Source organism: Nomia melanderi, chromosome 7, assembly GCF_051020985.1.
Source record: "Nomia melanderi isolate GNS246 chromosome 7, iyNomMela1, whole genome shotgun sequence".
Lineage (NCBI taxonomy): Eukaryota > Metazoa > Arthropoda > Insecta > Hymenoptera > Halictidae > Nomia > Nomia melanderi.
The window spans coordinates 9743236-9764997 of record NC_135005.1 but is presented as its reverse complement, the minus strand read 5'-3'; the positions used below and the strand labels follow the sequence as shown (position 1 = coordinate 9764997).

The 21762-nt window shown below is 30.6% G+C and overlaps 3 protein-coding genes across 16 annotated transcripts in view; 1 reads left to right on the top strand and 2 right to left on the bottom strand.

Moving 5' to 3' along the window:
- Positions 1 to 108: 108 nt before the first annotated feature.
- On the top strand, positions 109 to 2465 carry Rab21 (RAS oncogene family member Rab21). Its single transcript, XM_031990864.2, has 4 exons — positions 109 to 630; positions 762 to 929; positions 986 to 1104; positions 1212 to 2465. Exons 1-4 carry the CDS (start codon positions 490 to 492, stop codon positions 1450 to 1452), a joined length of 669 nt encoding a protein of 222 aa, XP_031846724.1. The 5' UTR covers positions 109 to 489; the 3' UTR covers positions 1453 to 2465.
- RhoGAP68F (Rho GTPase activating protein at 68F) lies at positions 2297 to 7879 on the bottom strand. Of its 2 annotated transcripts, none has more exons than XM_031990863.2 (10): positions 7465 to 7879; positions 6714 to 6821; positions 6319 to 6462; positions 5883 to 6060; positions 5593 to 5811; positions 5396 to 5494; positions 5124 to 5311; positions 4843 to 5043; positions 4653 to 4759; positions 2297 to 4566 (listed from the first exon to the last, which is right to left on the bottom strand). In XM_031990863.2, the coding sequence occupies exons 1-10, from the start codon at positions 7511 to 7513 to the stop codon at positions 4393 to 4395; spliced, it is 1467 nt and encodes a 488-aa protein (XP_031846723.1). In that variant the 5' UTR covers positions 7514 to 7879; the 3' UTR covers positions 2297 to 4392. The 2 variants fall into 2 exon arrangements, with proteins under 2 accessions (XP_031846723.1, XP_031846722.1); XM_031990862.2 differs by having other exon boundaries at positions 5883 to 6063; positions 7465 to 7876.
- Positions 7880 to 8198: 319 nt separating this feature from the next.
- The window catches only part of Mical (Molecule interacting with CasL), an 89982-nt gene continuing 76418 nt past the window's right edge, over positions 8199 to 21762 (bottom strand). For 8 of the 13 annotated variants that reach the window (XM_076369302.1, XM_031990843.2, XM_031990842.2 and 5 more), the window contains 10 exons: positions 21491 to 21669; positions 21018 to 21142; positions 13616 to 17176; positions 13477 to 13506; positions 12615 to 12759; positions 12378 to 12525; positions 12212 to 12321; positions 11967 to 12140; positions 11758 to 11872; positions 8201 to 10367 (listed from right to left, as the gene is read on the bottom strand). In XM_076369302.1, the coding sequence (XP_076225417.1) occupies positions 10271 to 10367; positions 11758 to 11872; positions 11967 to 12140; positions 12212 to 12321; positions 12378 to 12525; positions 12615 to 12759; positions 13477 to 13506; positions 13616 to 17176; positions 21018 to 21142; positions 21491 to 21669 (4684 nt within the window). In that variant the 3' untranslated portion in view covers positions 8201 to 10270. Of the gene's footprint in view, positions 10368 to 11757; positions 11873 to 11966; positions 12141 to 12211; positions 12322 to 12377; positions 12526 to 12614; positions 12760 to 13388; positions 13507 to 13615; positions 17177 to 21017; positions 21143 to 21490; positions 21670 to 21762 lie in introns of those variants that run through there. The other 5 variants (XM_076369304.1, XM_076369305.1, XM_031990847.2 and 2 more) reach the window with 5 other exon arrangements.

The window sequence follows — 21762 nt, the reverse complement described above, 5'->3', positions numbered from 1 at the left end:
AATATTGCGGCAGCTTAGTAACAATGAATGCAGCGCCATCTTCACGAGTAACGAACATGATAAAAAAAAATGTCTGAGTACAGTTTTTTTAAATGTAATGCACAGATGACAAATTCCGTTCGTACACTATGCATTGAATATTGGTTTAATTATTTTGTGGTAACGCAAACTGGCAGAATGAAAAAATGTCCGTATTCTTCTAATAACGAGATAATCCTGATGGATATATAATAGAATATTTTGAACTTCGTGGCACGAGTACTGATCAAGTATTCGTGATTTGCCATCTATCGGCGATGCGTTTGAAGCACGGGAATAGATGTTTTTGCTTTTTGTTTGCTCAGTGGTCATTGAAATGAAAACAGCTGATTGTTTCATTTTAACCTTATTCGGTGGAAATAGAGGAATAAGTACATTCTGCTACAAGTCTGGGACAACTCCAATTTGTTGAATTATTTGCTAAGTTTATAAATTAGTTACTTGTAAATTATGGCCAGTTCAGTTAGTACTGCTGGTAATGGTTATAATTTTAAAGTGGTTCTACTCGGCGAAGGATGTGTCGGAAAAACCTCTGTTGCGTTGCGATATGTCGAAGATAAATTCAATGATAGGCATATCAGCACATTACAGGTTATAAATAATGTTTTTTTCACACTTTTTATTTCACCTGTATTTTTAAGTTATTTATATGTACTTGACAGATAATTTTTGACATATCATAAGTTAAAAATCGTTCCCGAAAGATTTTACTGCTTTTTTAGGCTTCCTTTTTAAATAAGAAATTGACTGTAAATGGGAAAAAGGTGAACTTGGCAATATGGGATACTGCTGGTCAAGAAAAGTTTCACGCGCTTGGACCCATTTATTATAGAATGTCCAATGGTGCCATTTTAGTTTACGATATTACAGATGAAGATACATTTCAAAAGGTACGTATTATGAGAAAGATTCTTTTCTATATTTTCTATTATTATATATTTTATAGGTGAAAAATTGGGTTAAAGAACTTAAAAAGATGTTAGGCAGTGAAATTTCATTGGCGATAGCAGGAAATAAAATGGATTTAGAAAAAGACAGGAGTATTGCTGTAGAAGAAGCTGAGGAGTAAGTCCCTTGTCTATATTAAAGAGTGTTCTGATTTATTATGTGTATTATAAATAATAAAAAATGGTTGATAAATATATAATAACAATATAAAATTGTAATATCAGGTATGCAAAACAAGTGGGAGCTATGCATTTTCATACTTCTGCAAAATTAAACCAGAACATTGAAGAAATGTTTTTGGATTTAACAAAAAGAATGATACAACATGCTGATGAAGTAGAACAAAAATCTACATTAACAAGGACAAGTAGTACACGACGTAATGTCGTTGTAGTTGAAGATGAGGCTGAAGAAACAGAGCCAGTTAAGAGTTCCTGTTGCGGCGGCTCTTCACAAACATCTTAATTTCAGATTGTTTTGTGACAATTTCTAATTCTAATCAAATTATATGTGTGTATGTGTATATATGTATATACACACATATTTGTATATATAAAAAGTAACTTTATTGTTTTGCAGATGGCTGTAATATTTTCTTTTTAATCAGTTTACTTTTTTTATAGTCTTATAAAGTAATTATATATAATGATCGAGTTACAGTAATGAAACTTCTAAATTGCATTACTTCAATGTGAACAAATCTATTAAGATATTTTTGTACAGAATTAAGTATGTTTTTTTGTTTATATTTTATATTATAAGCAAATAGAAAATATTGTTATTTTATATTTGTAAGGATGTTATATCTTATGATTGATTTATCTTTTTTCTTCGTATTACTTTGCTGCATTAAATGAATGAATAATAGGAATTAATAAAAAAGCTGAATGATATTACAGTACTGAAAAGATTCAGTGTTCTTATAGCATGGATAAACAATTTCGAAGATTTTATATTTACGCGATCGTACATCTATTGTAAACTTTGAATGAATTTTAAATTTTTTATACATATTTACACACGTCAAAATTTATTTTAAACGTCTGTCGTAAATTCTTGAAAAACTCTAATTAGTATAATTATATATACAAAAGAAATATATATATATAAAATATAAACATCAGTTATAATAATGTACATATTAATAATGGTAATATTATTGTACAAACTCTACAAACGCAGCGACTGATAAGCTATGTATATCATCAGATTTATATTATTTTATTTCCTTGGATAGTATGTTAACATGAGCAGGTATGCAAAGCAATGCCTAAAAATAATTTTATTGAACGAACTATAAGAAATACTATTTTCAGAGTTAATTTTCATGTATTTCAATATTTCATTACATTGACAGATCCTCAGTTGACTCATAAACCAAATATATTGTTATTCATGTATATCATATAGCTGGAAGATTTATCATAATTACCAGATGTATGTATTTCTGTCATATAAATATATGTATATTTAAATACCATTGTGTTTTAATAAAAAGTTAATTAACATGTACATATGTGTAATATGGTGTTACTTCTTGGGAATATTTTGTCGTTTATAGTTCACAATTTAGATTAGTTTATAATTAGTTACAGATTAAAAGACTGCTGGAAAATATAATTACCTTAATTTAATTACATGCACGGCATTCATGAGACTAAAAGGCAAATATTCTACTCTATCACAGGTACATACGTGGATTTTAACACCCACAAATCTATCTACTTCAGCAACATAACTATTTTTCATAACGATTCTTCACTTTCAAACATAATTTTTATTATCGGTTAATGTAAAGTTATGGATGGACTGCCCATGGCCTTTCGTGAACAAGAAAAATTTGGAACCTTGAGAAAACGACAGGAAAATATTAATTGTATAATATACGCTTCCATAACACAGTAATTATCCTAGTTTTTGTACAAATAATAATGATTTATTATAGCAATTTTATTCTACCAATAATAAGAAGGAATGTAATTAAGTTGCATCAGTTCTATATAGGTCTGGGTTAGTCTTTTTCGATAACAAAAGGTTGTATTCGGCGAGTAGCCTCTATTTTATCCCAGAAACCCATAATGGCAGGACCATTTAAGAAAATGTACAAAGATACATATTTAATCTTGAAATGATTTGTGTTAAGTCTTTTACCATTGAAGTGATAATAGACAATATTATGCTAAATATTACATTACACAATACCCTGACAATTATTTTTAATCTAATTGTTAAATTAAAATAATAATGAATAATAATTTTCTTAGTTTCCATTACTATTTTGAATTACAAGACAGTCATATGTATTATTTTCTGTTTGTTATCATAGCTGTTATTTCATAATCTACAATTATGTTTAAACTTATGGACTTAAACATCACATAAACATGCCAGTCACATAAACAATATATTCCTCTGTATTTACGTAGTAGTAAGAATTTTTTATTACAATTTAAACTCAATTTAATAGTGTAGCAATTTCTTTAGAAACTCATGATTTTTTATGTTCACATAATTAAGAGAACAATTTAATTTGATTGAACTAAAAATGTACACTACTATTAGTTTTTGTACACATTTACGTAATTTCAGTACAAAGGATGCCATATGCTACTGACAATCACTAATTCGTTATATTTTACTTTGGCTATATTAATAAACTACAACAAGACGTAATTAATCGATAAACCATTATAATTTCTATAAATCTTGTCATATTTACTCCTCTTAAATTAATGACATTATGTGATCAAGGCATCCTGTACATTGCCGTATTTCTGCTTTTCTATTTTTATTATATTATACTATTCCTAAATAATCCTATCTTTTACAATAATTGTATGAGATTTGCATGTATCTTTGGTATACCATTAATTTTCATGTACGTTTACAAATTGTTTTATCTAGTATTCAGAGTTCTCTATATTATATTAATAATCAATATTGTTCATTCTGAAATTATCGTACCAATTCATTAAAAAATCTTGTGCAGATTGTATAACTAAGCGCTATTTGTGACATCAGTAGGTATGCAAATATTTCTCTGTTTGTATATTCAAATATAAAAATATTTTAATCAACGAAGTACGGATGTTATAATTAAATATGAATATTAATATACATGATTTGTTATATTCGTTCAAGTTCCAACAAGTTTGATATGACTTCGAAGAGCTAAAACTGATAAATAAGATTCTTTCGTTTTTATTTCTTTTTGCAATGTAAATCTCGAATACTTATCGAACCTCTCATTAAAAACCCTATAAAATTTTCCTTCGAAGTTAGTACGTGTTAGTTTATACAATATCAAACTTGGCAGCAAAATTTGTAGGATTTCTTTTCTATAACATACATAAAGTACTAATTTCGTTTCAAATTAGGCCTCCAAAATTTGCTTTTACCATCCTTTTAAATAATAAATATTGTATCCTGATGAGTGAATAGAAAATCTATAAATTGATTAATAGGACCTATTGCAGAAAGTGACATTCCACGTGATGGTGGTGCTCTGACAAGATTTGGACCAAATACCACAGCAAGATTACTGGATGTCATTTTGTTTAAATCACATCTATCCATTACCTGTTAAAACAAGCATATATTGCGAATTATTATTTATTATGATAAACAGGAAATTAAATATAAATATTAAAATAACGATATTTTACCCTTGATAGAAATTGTACAATATATTTTAAAACTTGATAATTGTCCTCTGGTAGTTTCTCAAGTATTAATATGTTTACTTTTCTTGGACGTTCATCTTTTGACAGAGCTGAAGGAAAAGTATTTTTGATGATGTATACACATTTTAAATACATTATAAACAATGTAAACGTAATAAAAAATTAGACATACTCTGAAATTGTGTTATTTCATCATACAATTCATATGTCATAAGTGGTTCATCTAATTCACGAAGAAATGTTTTTAGAAGAACTGCTGCTATATGTGGATCTCCATGAAAATCAATAGGTAACCCTTGATTATAGCGATTCTGAAGTTCTTTAACTACTGCTACATTAGCTGATCGTCTAAATATTCCTTCTGTTTCTAGCGCTGCAAGTGCATACTCTTATGATTACGATACCCTTTTCGTACTAAAATATTATTACAGATAATAAATTATTTGTAACTACCATCAGGAGTATCAAGAAATTCAACACATTGTCGCACTATTGGTGGTATGGGATCACCATTGTTGTTTTCCTTTATGAAAAGGAGACTTGCTCCAAATTGAGTGGTACCAACTGGCGTTGTTACCGTACTCTGAGGTGGACTTGTAGGTAAATTCTTTTTGTTCTTTAACATTAGCTGTTCATTGTGTCTAAAAGTTAATGCAAAGAATTAGTAATGTAACGAAACAATAAATTAAACGTTAAAAATTCTAATAATTATAAACGATACTTACTCTATTACTTGAGGAGGTATAATAAGTTGATCAAGATTAATATATTGTGCCAGTTCCTCCAAATAATTAACGTACATCATTTTACGACCAAATTTCGCGCTGAAACAGGATGAAAATTATAAATAATAAAGTAAAAGAATTTTCATATGGTGGTATCAGAGAAATATTTAATGTCCAAAAATAAATTAAAAAGTTACCTAATAGCTGGCTTAAATATTTGCCATACAATCCTAATGAAATTAGTAGGATGCACTAAATATAAAGCTTTCAAGTTCTTTTTATACTTTCTGTCAAAAGCTTTATACGCTTGCCATAACCAGGATAATGGTGGCTTATTCTTAGAAGTAAGACCATAGTGAAAATAAACAAGGCTATAGTCTTGTTCCACAAATGTGTCTAAAGTATGTGTGAGATACCTGTTACATAAATAAATTGTTATAAATCTTTTGTACATAAATTAATATTTCAAAAATAAAAATGAACGTACCTAAGAAGCTTAGCATGATTAAATGTTTCTTTTCCAACAGGAGGTAACTTGCACGCGGATACAACTATTACTTTGCGACCAGCACTGTCGTCTCCAACCACTTCTACAATACCGTATCTCGATATATCAATATAATCTTCTTCATCTGCGAGGTCACCATCCAATGCAGCAAGGTCCTCTGCTGTTCATCACAAAAACTTATTTTCACAAAAAGTATTTAAGACACCGATTCTTTTTCCCTTCTCCCTTTGATTTTTTTTTAAACAGATACCCAATATATTTTAATTAGATTATAGTAATGTCAAAACACTCTCACTTCTGTGCACTGTTATACCATGCAATTAATAAACTGTACAATGGTCTACACAATTCACCTGCTATGCCCCAAATGCCATGACATTTAGTGGCTACTAACAGAAGATAAAAGGTCACACACCGGATATGATAACTGGAGCATCTACCAAAGCTTCTTCGAAATTCTCTTCAATCGTTCCATCGCTCACTGGACTCTCCAAATAATCGATTCCAGTACCTGCGCCACTGCTAATCAAATCCAATTTTTCTTCTAAAAGCTGTACAGCTACAAAATGATTAATTATATTTTATAATAAATATGCAAAATCAGTTTTAAGCTGTATTTATAAGTATTTTTCAATTGATATTTTAATTACAAATTGCAGAATTTAAAGATGTTGCAGAGATTGTAACACATCATAGATTTAAATTCATTGAAGTAATAAATCATTTCTTTTTAATATTTGATACTTTGAATATTAATACTGCAATCTTTATTCAGAAGTTAATGTTATTATTTCTATTAAAATACTTTACCATTATTTGAAGTCGTCTGCAGCTCAGTATCATCGAATTCCAAGTTGGGCTCATAATCATGATAGTCTGACAAACTTGGATATGGGTCTTCGACGTCATTAGCTATTGCTATTATAAAAACAAAAGGATGCGCATTATTTTCTATACCAAATATGTATCAATGAATCGAAGAGCATTATACTGGCAAATGAAATGCTTTATTTGTACCAAAGGTGTTGTTTTATATGCAGATACTTAAAAATTATTAATCAATGATTAAGAAAAAGAAAAGAAAACATGTTTGCGTAAGAGGTATCATCATAACAAATTGATGTCTTGTATAGATCTCGTGGTTTTACGTTTATATATCGCTTCCCCGATCGCATTACACGGTATGCGATCTCCAGTAAACATTTTGCTGCCTATATCCATATCTACAAACCACCACGAAATCATGAATCATTAAAAATAAATTTTCTACCGATACATATATCTTAACCAGGTGACAGAATAATGTAAAAATATGGTTGATCACCGATTTTCAGCTACGTACTATCGTTTCAAAACGACGAAATTATATATCTCTTATTGACATGAAAATTCATGTAACAAACTGAAAACCATTGCGATACATTTCGTTATTGAACGCGGAAGAATATGTGTCGATCGACAGATGAGCTTTTCTAATCATGATTTGTAAGATAACAAGTATTTGACGTGACGTTTACTTGACACCTTGGATAGCGTCAACAATCGCGACGGACAAACTCACCTGTCAAAGTTCGCGTTGGGCTAAGCGTTGGTTGATAGTCCGCTTCCATTTTCTGGCAACTGCACGAATAAACAGTGCCGGAATTAATCTATGGGAAGTTTTATGTACCCTGTTTTATAAACGGACAACGTTTCTTTTCTCGAACAACATTATCTCGTCGCGGTATGGCAAGCCGACGTATTCACGTCACGCTTTCATCTGTTGTGTCGCTAATTGTAATTCGTAGTCGCTCGTCACTCCCTTTCCCCACTGCGCGATTAACGAATATCTTCATACTCTACCACAGACGAGGTATATGAATAGACATTGCAACTTATGGGACTTCGTGTCACATGTTCTGAATTACCGACTGTGTAAAAAAAATCAGATGTTTTGTTCTGCCCCCTACGCCCAAAGAACGGTGTACAGAGAAACTACATCGAGCACAATGATAGAAGTTGACCAAACAGTAAATGCAGTAAACCAGACGTATCTGTTACAATGTTGCCATATTTTTAAACTCCGAAACCCGCGAAACTAGGAAAACACTACTGAAATCAAAGAGGTTTATTAGTATTTTATAAATTTATTATTTATATACAAGGTTTAACCACAACATGTAAGACTCACTTTGAGGATAGATAGAGGATACAAGAATGGTAAAAAAAATAGATATAAATATATATCCTATTTGACCTTGTTTGAAAATGATTATATTATGTTTGAAATTTTGAAAGTTAAAAAATTTTTAAATACAATAGGTACAAGAGTGTACTAACTTCAGTTGTTTTCGCAAAACTACATTTCACCTGGGAAATGCTTTATATTTCATAAGCATTACATTATAGTTACATATATAAATACATATACATAATTTATTAAGGAGTGCAGTTTTATTTACAGAGATGAACAACATAGTTGTATTACATAATTGTACTTTAATAAATGTTACACAGATTGTAATAGTTCTTATTGCATTTTTTTTAAGAGACTAGCTTTATTTGTAAAAGATTACACAGTTTGATTAGGATCTTCACAAAAAACTCAAAATGAACACATAAGCTATAAATTTACATTTTTCTTTCATTTCATTTACATATGTTGCACAATTCCAGTTCCTAGGCACACATGGTTCATAAATTGATGGTACAACTTTCAAAAATTATATTAAATATTGTATTTTAGAACTTGGGGAGAACAGTTAATCAATTTACAATTATGAGGCACAATGTATGATGCAACATTTTAGTAGTAAAAATGGTAATTAAATGAAGTAGAATTGTTCCTCTTACAAACTATATAGTGCATTATATAGTAATTAAAAATTTAAGAGGAGACTAGTATCAAATTAGAAAATATGAATATATTAAAAGCAAAAATTATTTATTATTTTTAAATTTCTCAATTTTAAATTAATGGTATATTAATTAATTATGTGATGTTTAAACGATACTTTAACATTTATTATATTTTGGACTTTTTCAAGTTGTTTCACATTGTACATTTTACATTGCTTCAATTTTGTTTCTGCCTTGAATGTTTTATATTGCATATATCTTATTATGCATATCTGTAATGACATTACTAATACATGAAAATAGGTTTACGTATTATGTTTACCTACATTTCGATGAATAATCTAATACACTATCTTTTCTACTTTCACTTTAAAATTGTTTTCAGTAAAGTTTATAGATAAACATTCACATTGAATATATTTTTTATTCTTTAAACGTTATTATATTTGTTTTCTTATTTAGTTATCGTAACATCCAACTCTTGATGCTAAAAAATTGGCAGCTTATTTTCAATATATGCAACTGATAATGTAAACTATTATATATTTATATATTTTTATATATTTCATTAATCATATTATATGTTGAATAGAACAAGGTGATTGAAGGCTTACTTCAAAATCTTATTCCGATTGTAAATATAAGTTCATTTCCCACTTGTGGTTACATTTGATAGAAAACTTTACATATCTGTGGCTTATTATTATTTCATACTTCTTCGAATATTTTGTTTACCAGTCTCTTTGTAAACATAAAAATAGATTTCTACATCTTATCGAATTATAGAATATACATATGATGCATGTGTGTGTATATGTAAAAGATATTTACTATTATCACTTCTTCTTTAGTTACTCGGTTAAATTACAAAATACAACATTTTATTTGCGTAATAATTGAAACTATGTATAACGATTACATTTTGATTGATTCATATAAAAAGGCAGAATCATCTGTGTCTTGATAAATTATTTCACGACTATGGTCAATAATATTTCACGCTGACAAAATATATATGTATTCACAAGATATTCTTTAAATTCATATGTCACATTGTGTTTCTGTACAGACTGCACAATTATATGCGATCATTTCCATTATGGTCATATAAATATTTTTAATTGTATTGTTATCTGTGATTAGTCTTACCTTATGTTTCAAGTGATAAAAAACGAAGTTTGTTTATTATACAATTCCATTTGCTCTGATTTTTAAAGGTGTACATAATGTGTATATGATTTCAAATAAAAATTCGCTCATATGATTTATAATGTTAATAATTTAAAGACAGAATATTTGGTCCGTGATTGTAAAAATCAATATGCACGATTTGTTTGTACGCAAATGAAAGACTTATAACTCAATGTATATTTCAGTATGAATAAAAATTACATATAACTTAAGCTTCGATTTGTATACGTTATTATCTGTTCCTTATTTACAGTATCGTTAATTTAGTTATATTTAGTTAAAATTCATCAATGAAAATATAGGATAGAGTATATCTACAATAATAAACGTGATTCCTATTAAACCGAATACTTAGGACCACACTTTTTTATTGGTGTTAATCTGAGGCCTTTAGCCAACATTTGAGCTTCAAGGTCGCGATCTTCATCTTGATACCTAAAAGAAAAGTATGTTTCTATTAACTGCTAAATACTATAACAAGATGTAGCGGTAACACCTTTATTTCGTGCAGATGATAGGTCGTAGTTATTCATTAATGAACAAGCAAAAAAAAAAAACGTTTGGATGACTTGTTATGCAACAAAAGTGTTTATTATTATTATTATTTATTAAAAATTTCTTTTCATATTATTACCATTATGTTGTATTATTTTTAAACATTGATGTGTACATTAGTGATTGTATTTTTTCAGACGTATTTAAAAAAAACTCTTGATATTTACTCTTTAGTTTTTTGGGAATAATTACCATAAACACATATAATAATATATTTTATTCCTTTTAAAGTGCACTTTAAAGGATAATTAAAAATTTAACAATAATTACATCAATATAATTCTAATGAAGTTATGTTTTTAAGCCTGCATATAACTAAAAACAGTTTTTAGTACAGCTAAAATATTATTATTTTTACATTGCCACTGAAATACAGTCATGTAAATAAATATATCACTTTATCACAATGCAGAACTAAAACACTTGTAAGAGGAAATAACAAAAATGTAGTGTATAAAGGAGTTTCATGCATAATTGTATCATGCTTTAAATTCATGTAAAAGATATATATAAAAAAATCTCATGCTTATATGTCACACATAATAAACTTAAGAGTAGCTAGTAAATGAAAAGGACTGTATAAATAACATGATTTCATTCAAAAATCCTAGTTTAGACTGAGAGACAATCGTCCGCGACCATGTGCTTGCGAACAATTTGTAAATCACGAGAGATAAAACACAAGTCTTAAAATAGTTTTTACATAAATTTTAGGTTCGTTTATTTTTGTTTATTACAATTTTAATGCAAAGATACGGACCAAAAATTTATCCATGGGCTGTTTTAAAATTTCTGTTTTGTCTTTCGTGATTTGCAGATTGTCTACTAACAACTGTCTTCCAGTCTGGATTAGGATTGATTTCAATAGAATAAACATTTGCTATATTAAAAAGTACATAAAAATTATATTGCACCATAGTAAAAATTGACTTTAGAATTAAAAATTCTATAATATAATTATGTTCAAAATTGATTAGAAAAAGTATTTTTGCATTTATAAAATGAAAATGCAAATTAAGAAATCTACATAATTAATTAGTGTATTTCAACAAAGCATCAGGACTTGAAAAACGTGAATGGCTCTGTGTAAAGGTTAATATATAACTCTATTAAATTAGTGAACAGCCCGTATGCAAATAAGATGACTAGTAATGTAAGCACAGAAGATACATTGTTTGATTCATATGAGAAGACATTAGGTACGTGCGAGGAACAGACAACTGTATGTGTAGGAAAGGGAATCAGTGTTTGGCATGTAGGTTTACACCACCTTTGTCGCTCTTCCTCTAAAAGGGCGATGAGCGAATCCCTCTTCGCGACTATTTCCAACATTTCTGTCAAAATTTCTCCTTCTTTTTTCACATCATCCCTTGTTTTCTTGTTATCTGTAGAATTTTGAAACATTTAAATATATATATAAAATATTGTTTTAGATTTAGTGTGTTTATACTTATAAAATTAAAATGAAAAAATATTAACCATCATCAGCTAAACGTTCCCTTAATTCTTGTTGTAATCTATCATGACGATCTTCAAGTTGAACCTCCTGAGCTCGTACTAAAAGTTCTTTCTCATATCTACGCAATTCAGTGCGGTCTTTCATAAGATCAAACCATTCTCTGAGTAAATCCGCTTCTTCTCGGTCAGAACATTCTGATTAAAACATACACTGTTTTAATATCTGGATTAAAATCAGTTGTTAATTATAGAATGTTCGATTTTACCTCCTTCCCCGCGCAAAGCTTTCTCAACACTGACCCCTCTACTTTCTAATTCTCTTTGTTTAACTTCCGTTTCTTCTAGTTTCCTTTGAATTTCTTGAGCCATGCGCAACCTATGAAGTCATAAAGTTAATTTGCGCCACATTAACACTTGATTCGTGTCATGTACCTTTTTAATTGTGCTTGTCTAGCTATTCGTTTTGTAGTTTTCGATTTTCGAGAAAAGCTATTACATGATCCTTCAGTTACTGTAGCTTTCAGCATGCATGATGTAGATACTGCTGTCGTTTTTGTTTCGTCTTCTGATAAGCTGTCATCTATCAAATATAATGTAGATAGTATTATTATTAAATAAGGTATTTTTCAGTAATTATAAATTATAACAATCTGAATATGTTATTCCTACCTGATACATGTATTGTAGGAATAGTATAATTAAGCGGAGGTGGTGGAATTGGTGGTGGATTTTCATTTAAGAAATTCCTTGCAAGCATTCCCTCGCAAACACTTTTTGGTCTTGTATTAATCTTTGCCGGTACAACTTTATCAAGCTGGAAAAAATAATGCACTGTAGTATTATTTTTTATTACAATTCTAATATATGTATATATATAAAAGAATAAAATTGTTCAATTTATACATTGCTATAACGGGAAAAACATAATACTAAAAAACACTGTAATAATATAAAATGCTGTAAAAGTGTTGCAAAAACTTATACGAAAATTATAAAAGCTCAAACATACGAAGCTAATGCAGTTATGAAAAACACATACACATAGTTACAAGAATAATTACGAGACTTTTCTCTGCCCAATAAATTAACAAATTAAATTTGTTATTAGAAAGGTAATTAACAAGAAATTAAATGAAATATTCAGTATTGAAGTAAATAACCAAGGAACTTCTTGTTAACTAATGTTCTCTTACAATTTACACTTACAGTCAGAATTTATGTTAAATATATTTGATAAAGCACATTAGAAAGACAAATATAAATAAAACAATAATTTATGTACCATCAAAAACATGCTCCTTTTTGGGGGAGAAAATTGTTATTACGAGGTTTTAATAGCCATACGTTTAAAATAAAATTCAACACACTTTATGTGCCAATCAGTATGTTACCCCTTGAAAGCGGACGATAAAGTGCAGCAAATGAAAAATAAAATCATAGTACCTGCACGATATACAATAGCGAATACAAATAGTGGCATAAGAAAGCTAATACTGGAAAAATTAGTATCAATGACTTATGAGTTGCTTACATCAGACCCTTCCGAATACGATTTACATAACTGAAACATTTTAGAATCTAATTAGTTAAAAGAAAATCAGAAATGTACAGTTGTTGAACAGCAGAAGAGATTCAATGAATATTAAACAGAAAGAAAAGAATATACATACTTTGCCTTTTGACTTATTGGTCAGGCGGAACATAGATAACTTGTCTTTCTGATTGGACGACGGCGACTGAGAAGAGTCCTTTTTGAAAAAGAAGTCTGAGACTGCTTGAATGATACTTTTTCTTCTTTCCGGATCCTTTGTTTTTTGTTTCTTTTCTCTTTTTACAACTGTAATACAAGTGTCAGATTTTGGAGATTCACCAGCATGCAACAGTTCGTCCATTGATTTCGCGTTAGAAGCACATAGACCTCCGAAGTTTATTGCCTCTGCTACAGCTTTCATATTATCTGTGCTTTTGCTTGTCTGCAGTTTCAATCCAGTCTTATTTACTCCAGCATTGTACAATCTGGTTCGTGGTTCAATCTGTATTTCCTTCTTACTTTTTTTATCTTCCATTGAAAGTTGTCTTCGTGCCACTTTCATTTTTAATTCTTTAATCTTGTCCTCTGGACTGAGACCCAAGTCTTCATCGCTCATCATTCTAGCTCTTTCCCTAGCATCTTGTCTTGCTTTTTCAGCAGTTCTTTTCGCCTCTTCGTGTTTTAATCTAGGTGGAGCTATTGGTGTTTTAAACGTATCTTCTGCTTCATTGTCTGGCTTTATTATTGTAGTATTCTCCAAGGGTTGAACATCACTTACATTCTTTTCGCTACTTGTATCTTTATCGTTCTCTGATTTCCATGGGAACTGTTGAGACTCTCGAGTCTTTACTGTTTCTGATGATCTGTTATCCACAGTAGAAGTGGTTCGTAAAGCACTATTTGTTGGTGTTACTACTGCACTGGGTACAAATTTACTAACTGGTGAAGCACTAGGAAGAGGTGGTTTTATGGGCGATAAAACAGGTGTAGAATTGAAAGAGGAAACCCGGGCAGCTCTCCTTGCTTTCTTTTCCGCAGATTTCTGTTTATGTGCTTCCAGTTTGTCCATTAATAAATCCTGTATAACATTTTTTTGCTTGAATCTCTCTCTACTAATTTCTTCCAGTTTCCTAGAGGTAACTGGAGAATTAAAACTGTTATTTATTGCAGCTTCCTGACTCTTAATCTCTTCGGCTATTATCTCAGCTGTTCGGGATTGTACTGAACTCTTTGAATTTTTTCTCTTTGATTTTCTGACGTCTATGGAATCTTTTGCATTGCTAAACTCGGCAATTCTGGACTGCAGACGCTTTACATATTCTAGGTAATCTGGATTGCTAGAATCTGCAATAGTTTTTTCCTGACCTTCCTGGTTTGGTTCTTGGATTTGAGAATTTAAATTTGGAACTATTGACACTTGCGGATTAACAGGACTAGCAAGGACTGTAATTACCTCACTGGTGGTAGTATCTTCTGCTGGTTCAACAATTAGCAGACTATCTTCTTCCATTGATGGATACATTTCCTTGTTTACTGCTTCTGTGATCAGTTCATCTTGCTGTTCATTATTTAGTTTAGAATCTGTGGTTATTTTAATTTCATCTTCGGACTTATTTACTGTACCATTTAATTTGTTCATCACATCATCCATGGTAACTGGATTTATTTCTATAACATTTCTATCATTGCAAACCTCCTCTTCCGAACACGTATCATTCTCTATCTCTAATTTTGCTATGGGAGCATCTGCAGTTAATTTATCTTGTGCACTTGTATGTGCTGAAGTGCTTCTAATATTTACAAATTCAACGTACCCCCTATTCTTGAGCATCACAATATTGGAAGCATCTTGTAGACTATCATCTAATAATGAATCATTATCTGTATCCATAAAATCTATGTTTTCACCGTTAGCTAAAAGTTGAGAAGTATTATTGATAGGGGTCTCTAGATTGTTGTCAATTTTGAAAGAGTCCAAATCCATATCCGTTAGATCTTCCTCCTTGGCTATTGTGATTGGTGTGTAACTCAACTTTTGAGAGCTCGATAATGTTGTTTTTCTAGTAGTTATAAATTCTGGATTGATGTTGAATTCTACATCTCGTAGATCATCCGACACTAAAACCTCCCCATCTCGAGCCCATTCTGAAAATTCAGTTTCAGTGAGTGCTGCTGTAGTAACATCATTTTCCTCGGAATCATCATTATGTTTATTAGATAGAGTAGACGCTACTGATACAGGACTACTACAATTGCTAAAACTTTTCTTGCTGTCATCTTGCAGTTCCAATTGTTCAATTTCATTTTTTACTATTTCCAACTCTACCGATGTGTTGTTTATAGAAAGAGTCGGATCATGAGTAACAGAGTTTACTTTCTGATTCAATGCTTTATCTTGTAAGAGGGAACATTCTATAGAGTCAGGTTCAAATGACTGGCCATCATCAAAATCTTTACACTTATCAGCTTCTTCGTCTAGTAGCAGATCCCCATCTGTACTGTGAATCTGCAATCGTGGAGGAGATAAATTGATGGCAACTGCTTTTTGGTTTTGTACCCCATCTTCTCCTTCATCATCGCTAGAAGATAAGGAATCACTGTCTATTTCTGAATCGCCAGAGCTAGCAGCATCCTTTACTTCTTCTTTCTTTTTATTCCAGTTCAACTGTGGTACAATTATTGATGTCTCGTGTAGTGGACTACGTGGCCGGAAACCATTGTTTTCATCAGTGTTTCCTATAAAGTTACTTTCTATAATTTGCGAGTTTTTCACGTTTTCCAGTATTTCATTTTTAACTTGGCTAGGTGCAACTTGTTCTTTCTTAAGTTCTTTTTCTGATGCATTCTTTGATTCGCCGCAGACAATATTAGGGGCAGTCTTTGATTTTAAAATACTAGATTCTTTCACCAAGTCTGGTAACTGAGTTTTTGATATTTCTGGTAAAATTGTTGCCTTATAAATGGGGTTATCATTATTTAATAAATTTTGAGATGAACGGTTGGTGCTGCATGGTCGTATCGGAGAAGAAGAGAACATAGCTGTAGGTGATATCGGTGATAGTTGAGTATTGTTTGATCTTAGTTTGCTAGTTCCTTGCAAAAATGCTTGCATCGTAGGACTTGGCTCTGGTGCTGGATTCAGAAGTTTTTGATGCTGAGAGATAGCATCTGTTAAATTTCGTAGCTGAGTATCAACATTTGAAGCTGATCCAGATTTCATAACAGATCCACCAAAAGCTGATCCGCCAAGTAAATATTTCTTTTTAAGTTCCAAAGATAATTTGGATGCAATGCACTCTGTAGAATGAGTTCGGTTCAATAAGTAATCCCCTTTCCATGGATTTACTAGTGGAACTCGGTTTGTACTATTGGACCCCAATAAGTTTGAGTTACTTTCTTTTTCCGTGTGGGACGAATTTATTACAGTGTGTTCGGTTGTCTTCAACTGTGATTTTGGAATTGACTCAGCAGTTTGTTTTAGATTTCCATTAATAGATGATATAACTTTGCTTTTCACTTGAACTTTCTTTGGTTCTACGTAATTTCCTCTAGTCTTCCGAACGTAAGAATCGTTGATTGTGATTTCCGGAATCTCGTGCTGCGTTGGAATTGTTCCATCGTGCTCGAATTCGGAGTCTGTTGATATTTCTGTGGCTGAGTTTTCTTCACTTTCTTCTGATGTTCCATCGTTAGAGGCAACCTGTAGGAAAATACGTCAATTTATAATTGAAAATACTACAAACAAATTAAATGTTACAGCAAAACAGAAATTTTTAGTGGGTTAGTTGAAAGATCAAATAAAATAGTAAAGAACATAGTGCATTCTATCAGATGAGTGTTCTGCGTATAAAATTTCCGACATTTAACAAATTTTAGAACTTAACAAAACATATGGCATAGAATTAAATGAGTTACAAGTATGATATGAATGTATTAAGAAGTATATGATGCTTCTAATTTATAATCACTCACTTTTTGCTGCAATATGGATCATAATGGTAACTTTATATTTTCTTTTTGAGATGACAGAGTGAGATTTTTAATAAAGTATTGGCTGGTGGTAATTTTAAAATTAATACAAATTTGGTCAGTTACGTTACCCATTTTAGCATGAACACTAAACAAAGCACAAACGATTAATTAGTTTGAGTCACTGTTAATTCAAAATTATTAGTTCAATAGATCACTCCATTTATATATAAAAATGCTTTACCTTTTCTTCAACGGTCTTGGGTATTTTTTAAAAAGAAATATCACCATCAGCCAACTATAACTAATATCTAAGTTTACTTTATTAATACATCTCACAGAATTTCTTTACGTGTAAATCATAAAACTGAAAAATACATTTTTGTAAAGATATAACAATTGTGCTTATAGATTTTTTCATTATAGTTAATGCAATCGTATACATTATGAAAAATAAAATACACATACATATGTATATATAGATATATATATGTATATATACACACATATGTATATATGTCATACACGTATATATGTTATGACAATACACATCTATCTTTTCTCGATCTATCATTCTTAGGAGGCACAGATTTGGTACATTCATGCTGATCAGTTTTGATCGATGGCGGAGACGTTATGGAATAAGAATGTTGCTGTTCCATAGAACTATTCCCTAATGCATTTAAATTTTTATTTGTGTCAGTGCAATTATTAACAGACTCTACTGTTTGCTCTTTGCAATTTGTTTCTTCTTTTCCTACATTTTTGTGTTTATCCATAAGAACATCCTGTACAGGTAATCTTTTATTTAAGAAAACGTTACTTGCATGTGTATTACTGACAGGTTCTTCTAAAGCAAGTGCAACATTTGATTTTCTTTTTGAAGATCTTTTTCGCGCAGGAACTTCCGGGGTAAATGTATTCGAAGAACCAAATTCGTACTGTATATTTTTGTTTTCCGGTCTTCTTGAAACTTCATTTAACGTGTTTGATGAAACTGTGTTACCGTCTGTATTTATTTTGTCCACTTTTTTTAAAGCTTCAATATTTTGCTCAATAATCTTAACTTTTGTAACTGATCCATATTTTGGAGAAAGGTTCGCAAGTTCAGAAGAAGATTGATAATTTTTATGTGCTTTCTCAACTTTATCACAAATACCATCTTTTGTATTTAAATTATCATTATTTACACATAAATTATTTTTACTGTCGATATCTGTTATATTCCTCTCATTGAGTTGGGATCTTAACATTGTTTGCTTTGCGTTAATTCCATTATTTTCATTATTTTTATGAGATTTAATTATAACATTGGTTTTATCCGAGTCCGATATATTTTTCAAAATATTATCGTTATTTTGAGGTATCAATATCGATTGTGCTTTAACAGATTCAACAGTCGTATTTGTTTTATTTATAAGTGACATAGGTTTTACGACGTTATTAAATTGAGGGGGTAATGGTGTTTCTTTCCCATTAATATCAATATTCATGTTGTTGAGTTCTGGCATTAATGTGTTTTGTTCCTCATTAATTTCAACTTTTTCTTCAGGCTTATGCGCGATATATGCCTTATCCGCAGGTAATGAAATATTAGTTTCTGAAATATCGGTGTTTTGCTGTGAAATTAACATTCTATCGTTTGAGTTAGTAGTAATATGTTCATGAGAATCAACTGGGATATCCGTTTTACTTTGGTATCTGATAGTCTCTTTAGATAACTTAATTTTCGAAACATCGTTGTCAAGTTTTGGACACAATGTTGTAATATTTGATTCTTCTGTATGTGTTTTATTGTCCAAAACATTATTTATTATATTTATATTTTCCCCTTTTATTGACTCTATTTGAGTTATAGTTTTTGGAATTTCAGATGGGCGGTCTACCTTATTTGAATCTTCTATATTATCTCGTAAATCTGTTTTTTCTAAATGCAATGTCATAGAGGGAATATTGAAATCTAACATCAAGTTTAAATCTTCCGTGTCTGAATGTACTTCTTCAGCTTGCAATTCGATTTCGTCAAACTGCTGAGAAATAGTATCAATATTACTGTCATCAATGCTCATGTTTATGTTACATTGGTCTTCGGATTCATTATTATCACTTAGATATTCGTGTTCCTTATTGTCATTCATATTTTCTAGTCCTTCGGGGGATTTAAGCATCGTCCTTTGAAAATATTTCATTATGTCCTTCGCTTCAACTTTTGTAGACAATTTGGGCTTAATATTTAACTCAACAATTTTGACGTCAGTTGAACTTTCATTTGAAGGTTTTACGTATTGTTTCTTCGTATTTTCATTTTTCTCTGCATGAAAATATTTATTTATCTTCTCTTGAGCATTTTCTCTAGATAATGGTCGAAGTTCACCTATGGAAATCTTATTCTTGGCTTTTCTTTGTCGTAAATCTCGCTTCAGTTTATCAAATGAACTATTTCCATCCGATTGGACTGGCTGGTTGCAAACTTGTTTAGGGACACTCAATTTAGCGGCTTCGACAGATGATTGTTCCAATGGTTTCTCATTCGTTGGAGATGGGGAAGTAATAGTTACAATTGGAATTTGTTCCACATTTATAACAGATAATTCGAGCTTGTTGTGCTTTTTGTTAAATTTGTCATTTTCTAATTCTGTTACATCATCTAACTCCGACCTTTCTGAAGTTTTGGACGGAACGTCGGACATGTATAATTCGTCGTATAACGTTTCAGTTGATTTATAAATTTCAGACATTGATGATGGTGATGAATCTCTAACGCGCTTCGGAGAAGAAGTTACCAGATCTGGAAGTTTCTCCGTGAAGTTTGCATCCTCTTCGGTATCAGGTTGTATTGCACTATCATAACTAGTCTGACTAAATGGAATAGCATCTGGAAGCATAATTCCTGCAAACGCTGTTTGCAGTTGAGTATTTAATATATTACTTGTATTTGGGATTCCAACATGTAAATCAGAGGTTACTTTATTATTTAATTCATTATTAACATAAGTTATTTCTTGATGTGACTCGTTATTAATAAAGTTTGTTTTAGGCAAAATATCACTGTCAGAATTTATCTCATTATATAATTTAATATTATCGTTACCACTGTCTTTCAAATTTGAATGTATAAGTATTTTTTCACTTGGTAAATCGTTTATAACTTTTTCAGTTGTATTGAAATTTGAAGGAACTTTTTCGTTTACTAAACTTTCGTGTTCTGTGATACATTCTTCTGTATTATCGTGTTTGCAGGAATTATTATCGTCAACAAACTGATTAAAAGGGAAACCTGATTTAATAATATTATTTATTGTTGTATCTGGTGTTATATCAAATGGGAAATCAGGGACTGGAATTACGCTTCCACATGCTTCATTTTCGGGTTTATTTTCTATTTGCTGATCTGTATTTACGATAGATGCATCAGTTTCTAATGTTTTTGTGTTGGAAGAGTTTTGAACATCTATTGTGCCAATAATGTTCTGATTAATTACGATTTCACTATTATCGTTTGTTGAATCGGCTTTGGGAGGTACAAGTGATTCTTGAATTACACTATCTACAGAATCTTGAGTAATTTTCACCTCCGTTTCCGAACCAGTGTCCGTATCAGAACTGCGGGTAGGATGCTTCAACCATACTTCTTGTTTTCTGAGTTCTCGAGCGCGTATGTCTTCTTCATCTTCCGTGGCAGTAGTACTCTCGTCATCTAATGGAAATTAAATGTAGAATTTTAAGCAATAATAAGAATTTATCTTTTTCAAAGCTGAAACATGTATGATGCAAACAATATGTTTAACCTTTTGTGCACTCTGCTCTATAACATAATAATTTAGTCATTCAAAATTATTATATTAGATTGATGCAAAAATATTTATGTTTCTTCTACGTGGTTAACAAAAAAATTTGTTTCTTTGAAATAAATAACATTTGTTTTCAACCTATTTTAACATGCATAAAGGACACTTTTTTCTTCATTTTACTTAGTTTGGTTTAAACTAAACTAAATCTAAAAATTAAAAACGTCAAAACATTTATATCAACCCAATAATAGTACCTTCATTCGTATATTCACTAGAGTCTTCATATTCGTTGCTGCCCGTATCGGACTGCCCCATTGCAGTATGTGGATGAGAGTACCTCAACGTCCAATTTTTAGCGAGTTCAAGGGTTCCTTCAGTCGTCAAAGGTTGATCCATGGCTTCCTCATATACTTCGTTGTCATCCTCCGAATCACTATTAAAAATTAATATAAATTAACACGTTGACCATCCCGGTAGTCACTGATGACCGGAGCTTTCAAATTATTTGCAAAGAATTATAAAGAAA

Excerpts from the sequence above, each read along its gene's own strand:
- Rab21 (XM_031990864.2), top strand. The coding sequence starts at position 490 with ATGGCCAGTTCAGTTAGTACTGCTGGTAATGGTTATAATTTTAAAGTG. Across the intron at positions 631-761 it reads GGCATATCAGCACATTACAG|GCTTCCTTTTTAAATAAGAA; the intron begins GTTATAAATAAT and ends CTGCTTTTTTAG. Across the intron at positions 930-985 it reads ATGAAGATACATTTCAAAAG|GTGAAAAATTGGGTTAAAGA; the intron begins GTACGTATTATG and ends TATATTTTATAG.
- RhoGAP68F (XM_031990862.2), bottom strand. The coding sequence starts at position 7,513 with ATGGAAGCGGACTATCAACCAACGCTTAGCCCAACGCGAACTTTGACA. Across the intron at positions 5,312-5,395 it reads ATACCTCCTCAAGTAATAGA|ACACAATGAACAGCTAATGT; the intron begins GTAAGTATCGTT and ends ATTAACTTTTAG. Across the intron at positions 5,044-5,123 it reads ATTTCTTGATACTCCTGATG|CGCTAGAAACAGAAGGAATA; the intron begins GTAGTTACAAAT and ends ATGCACTTGCAG.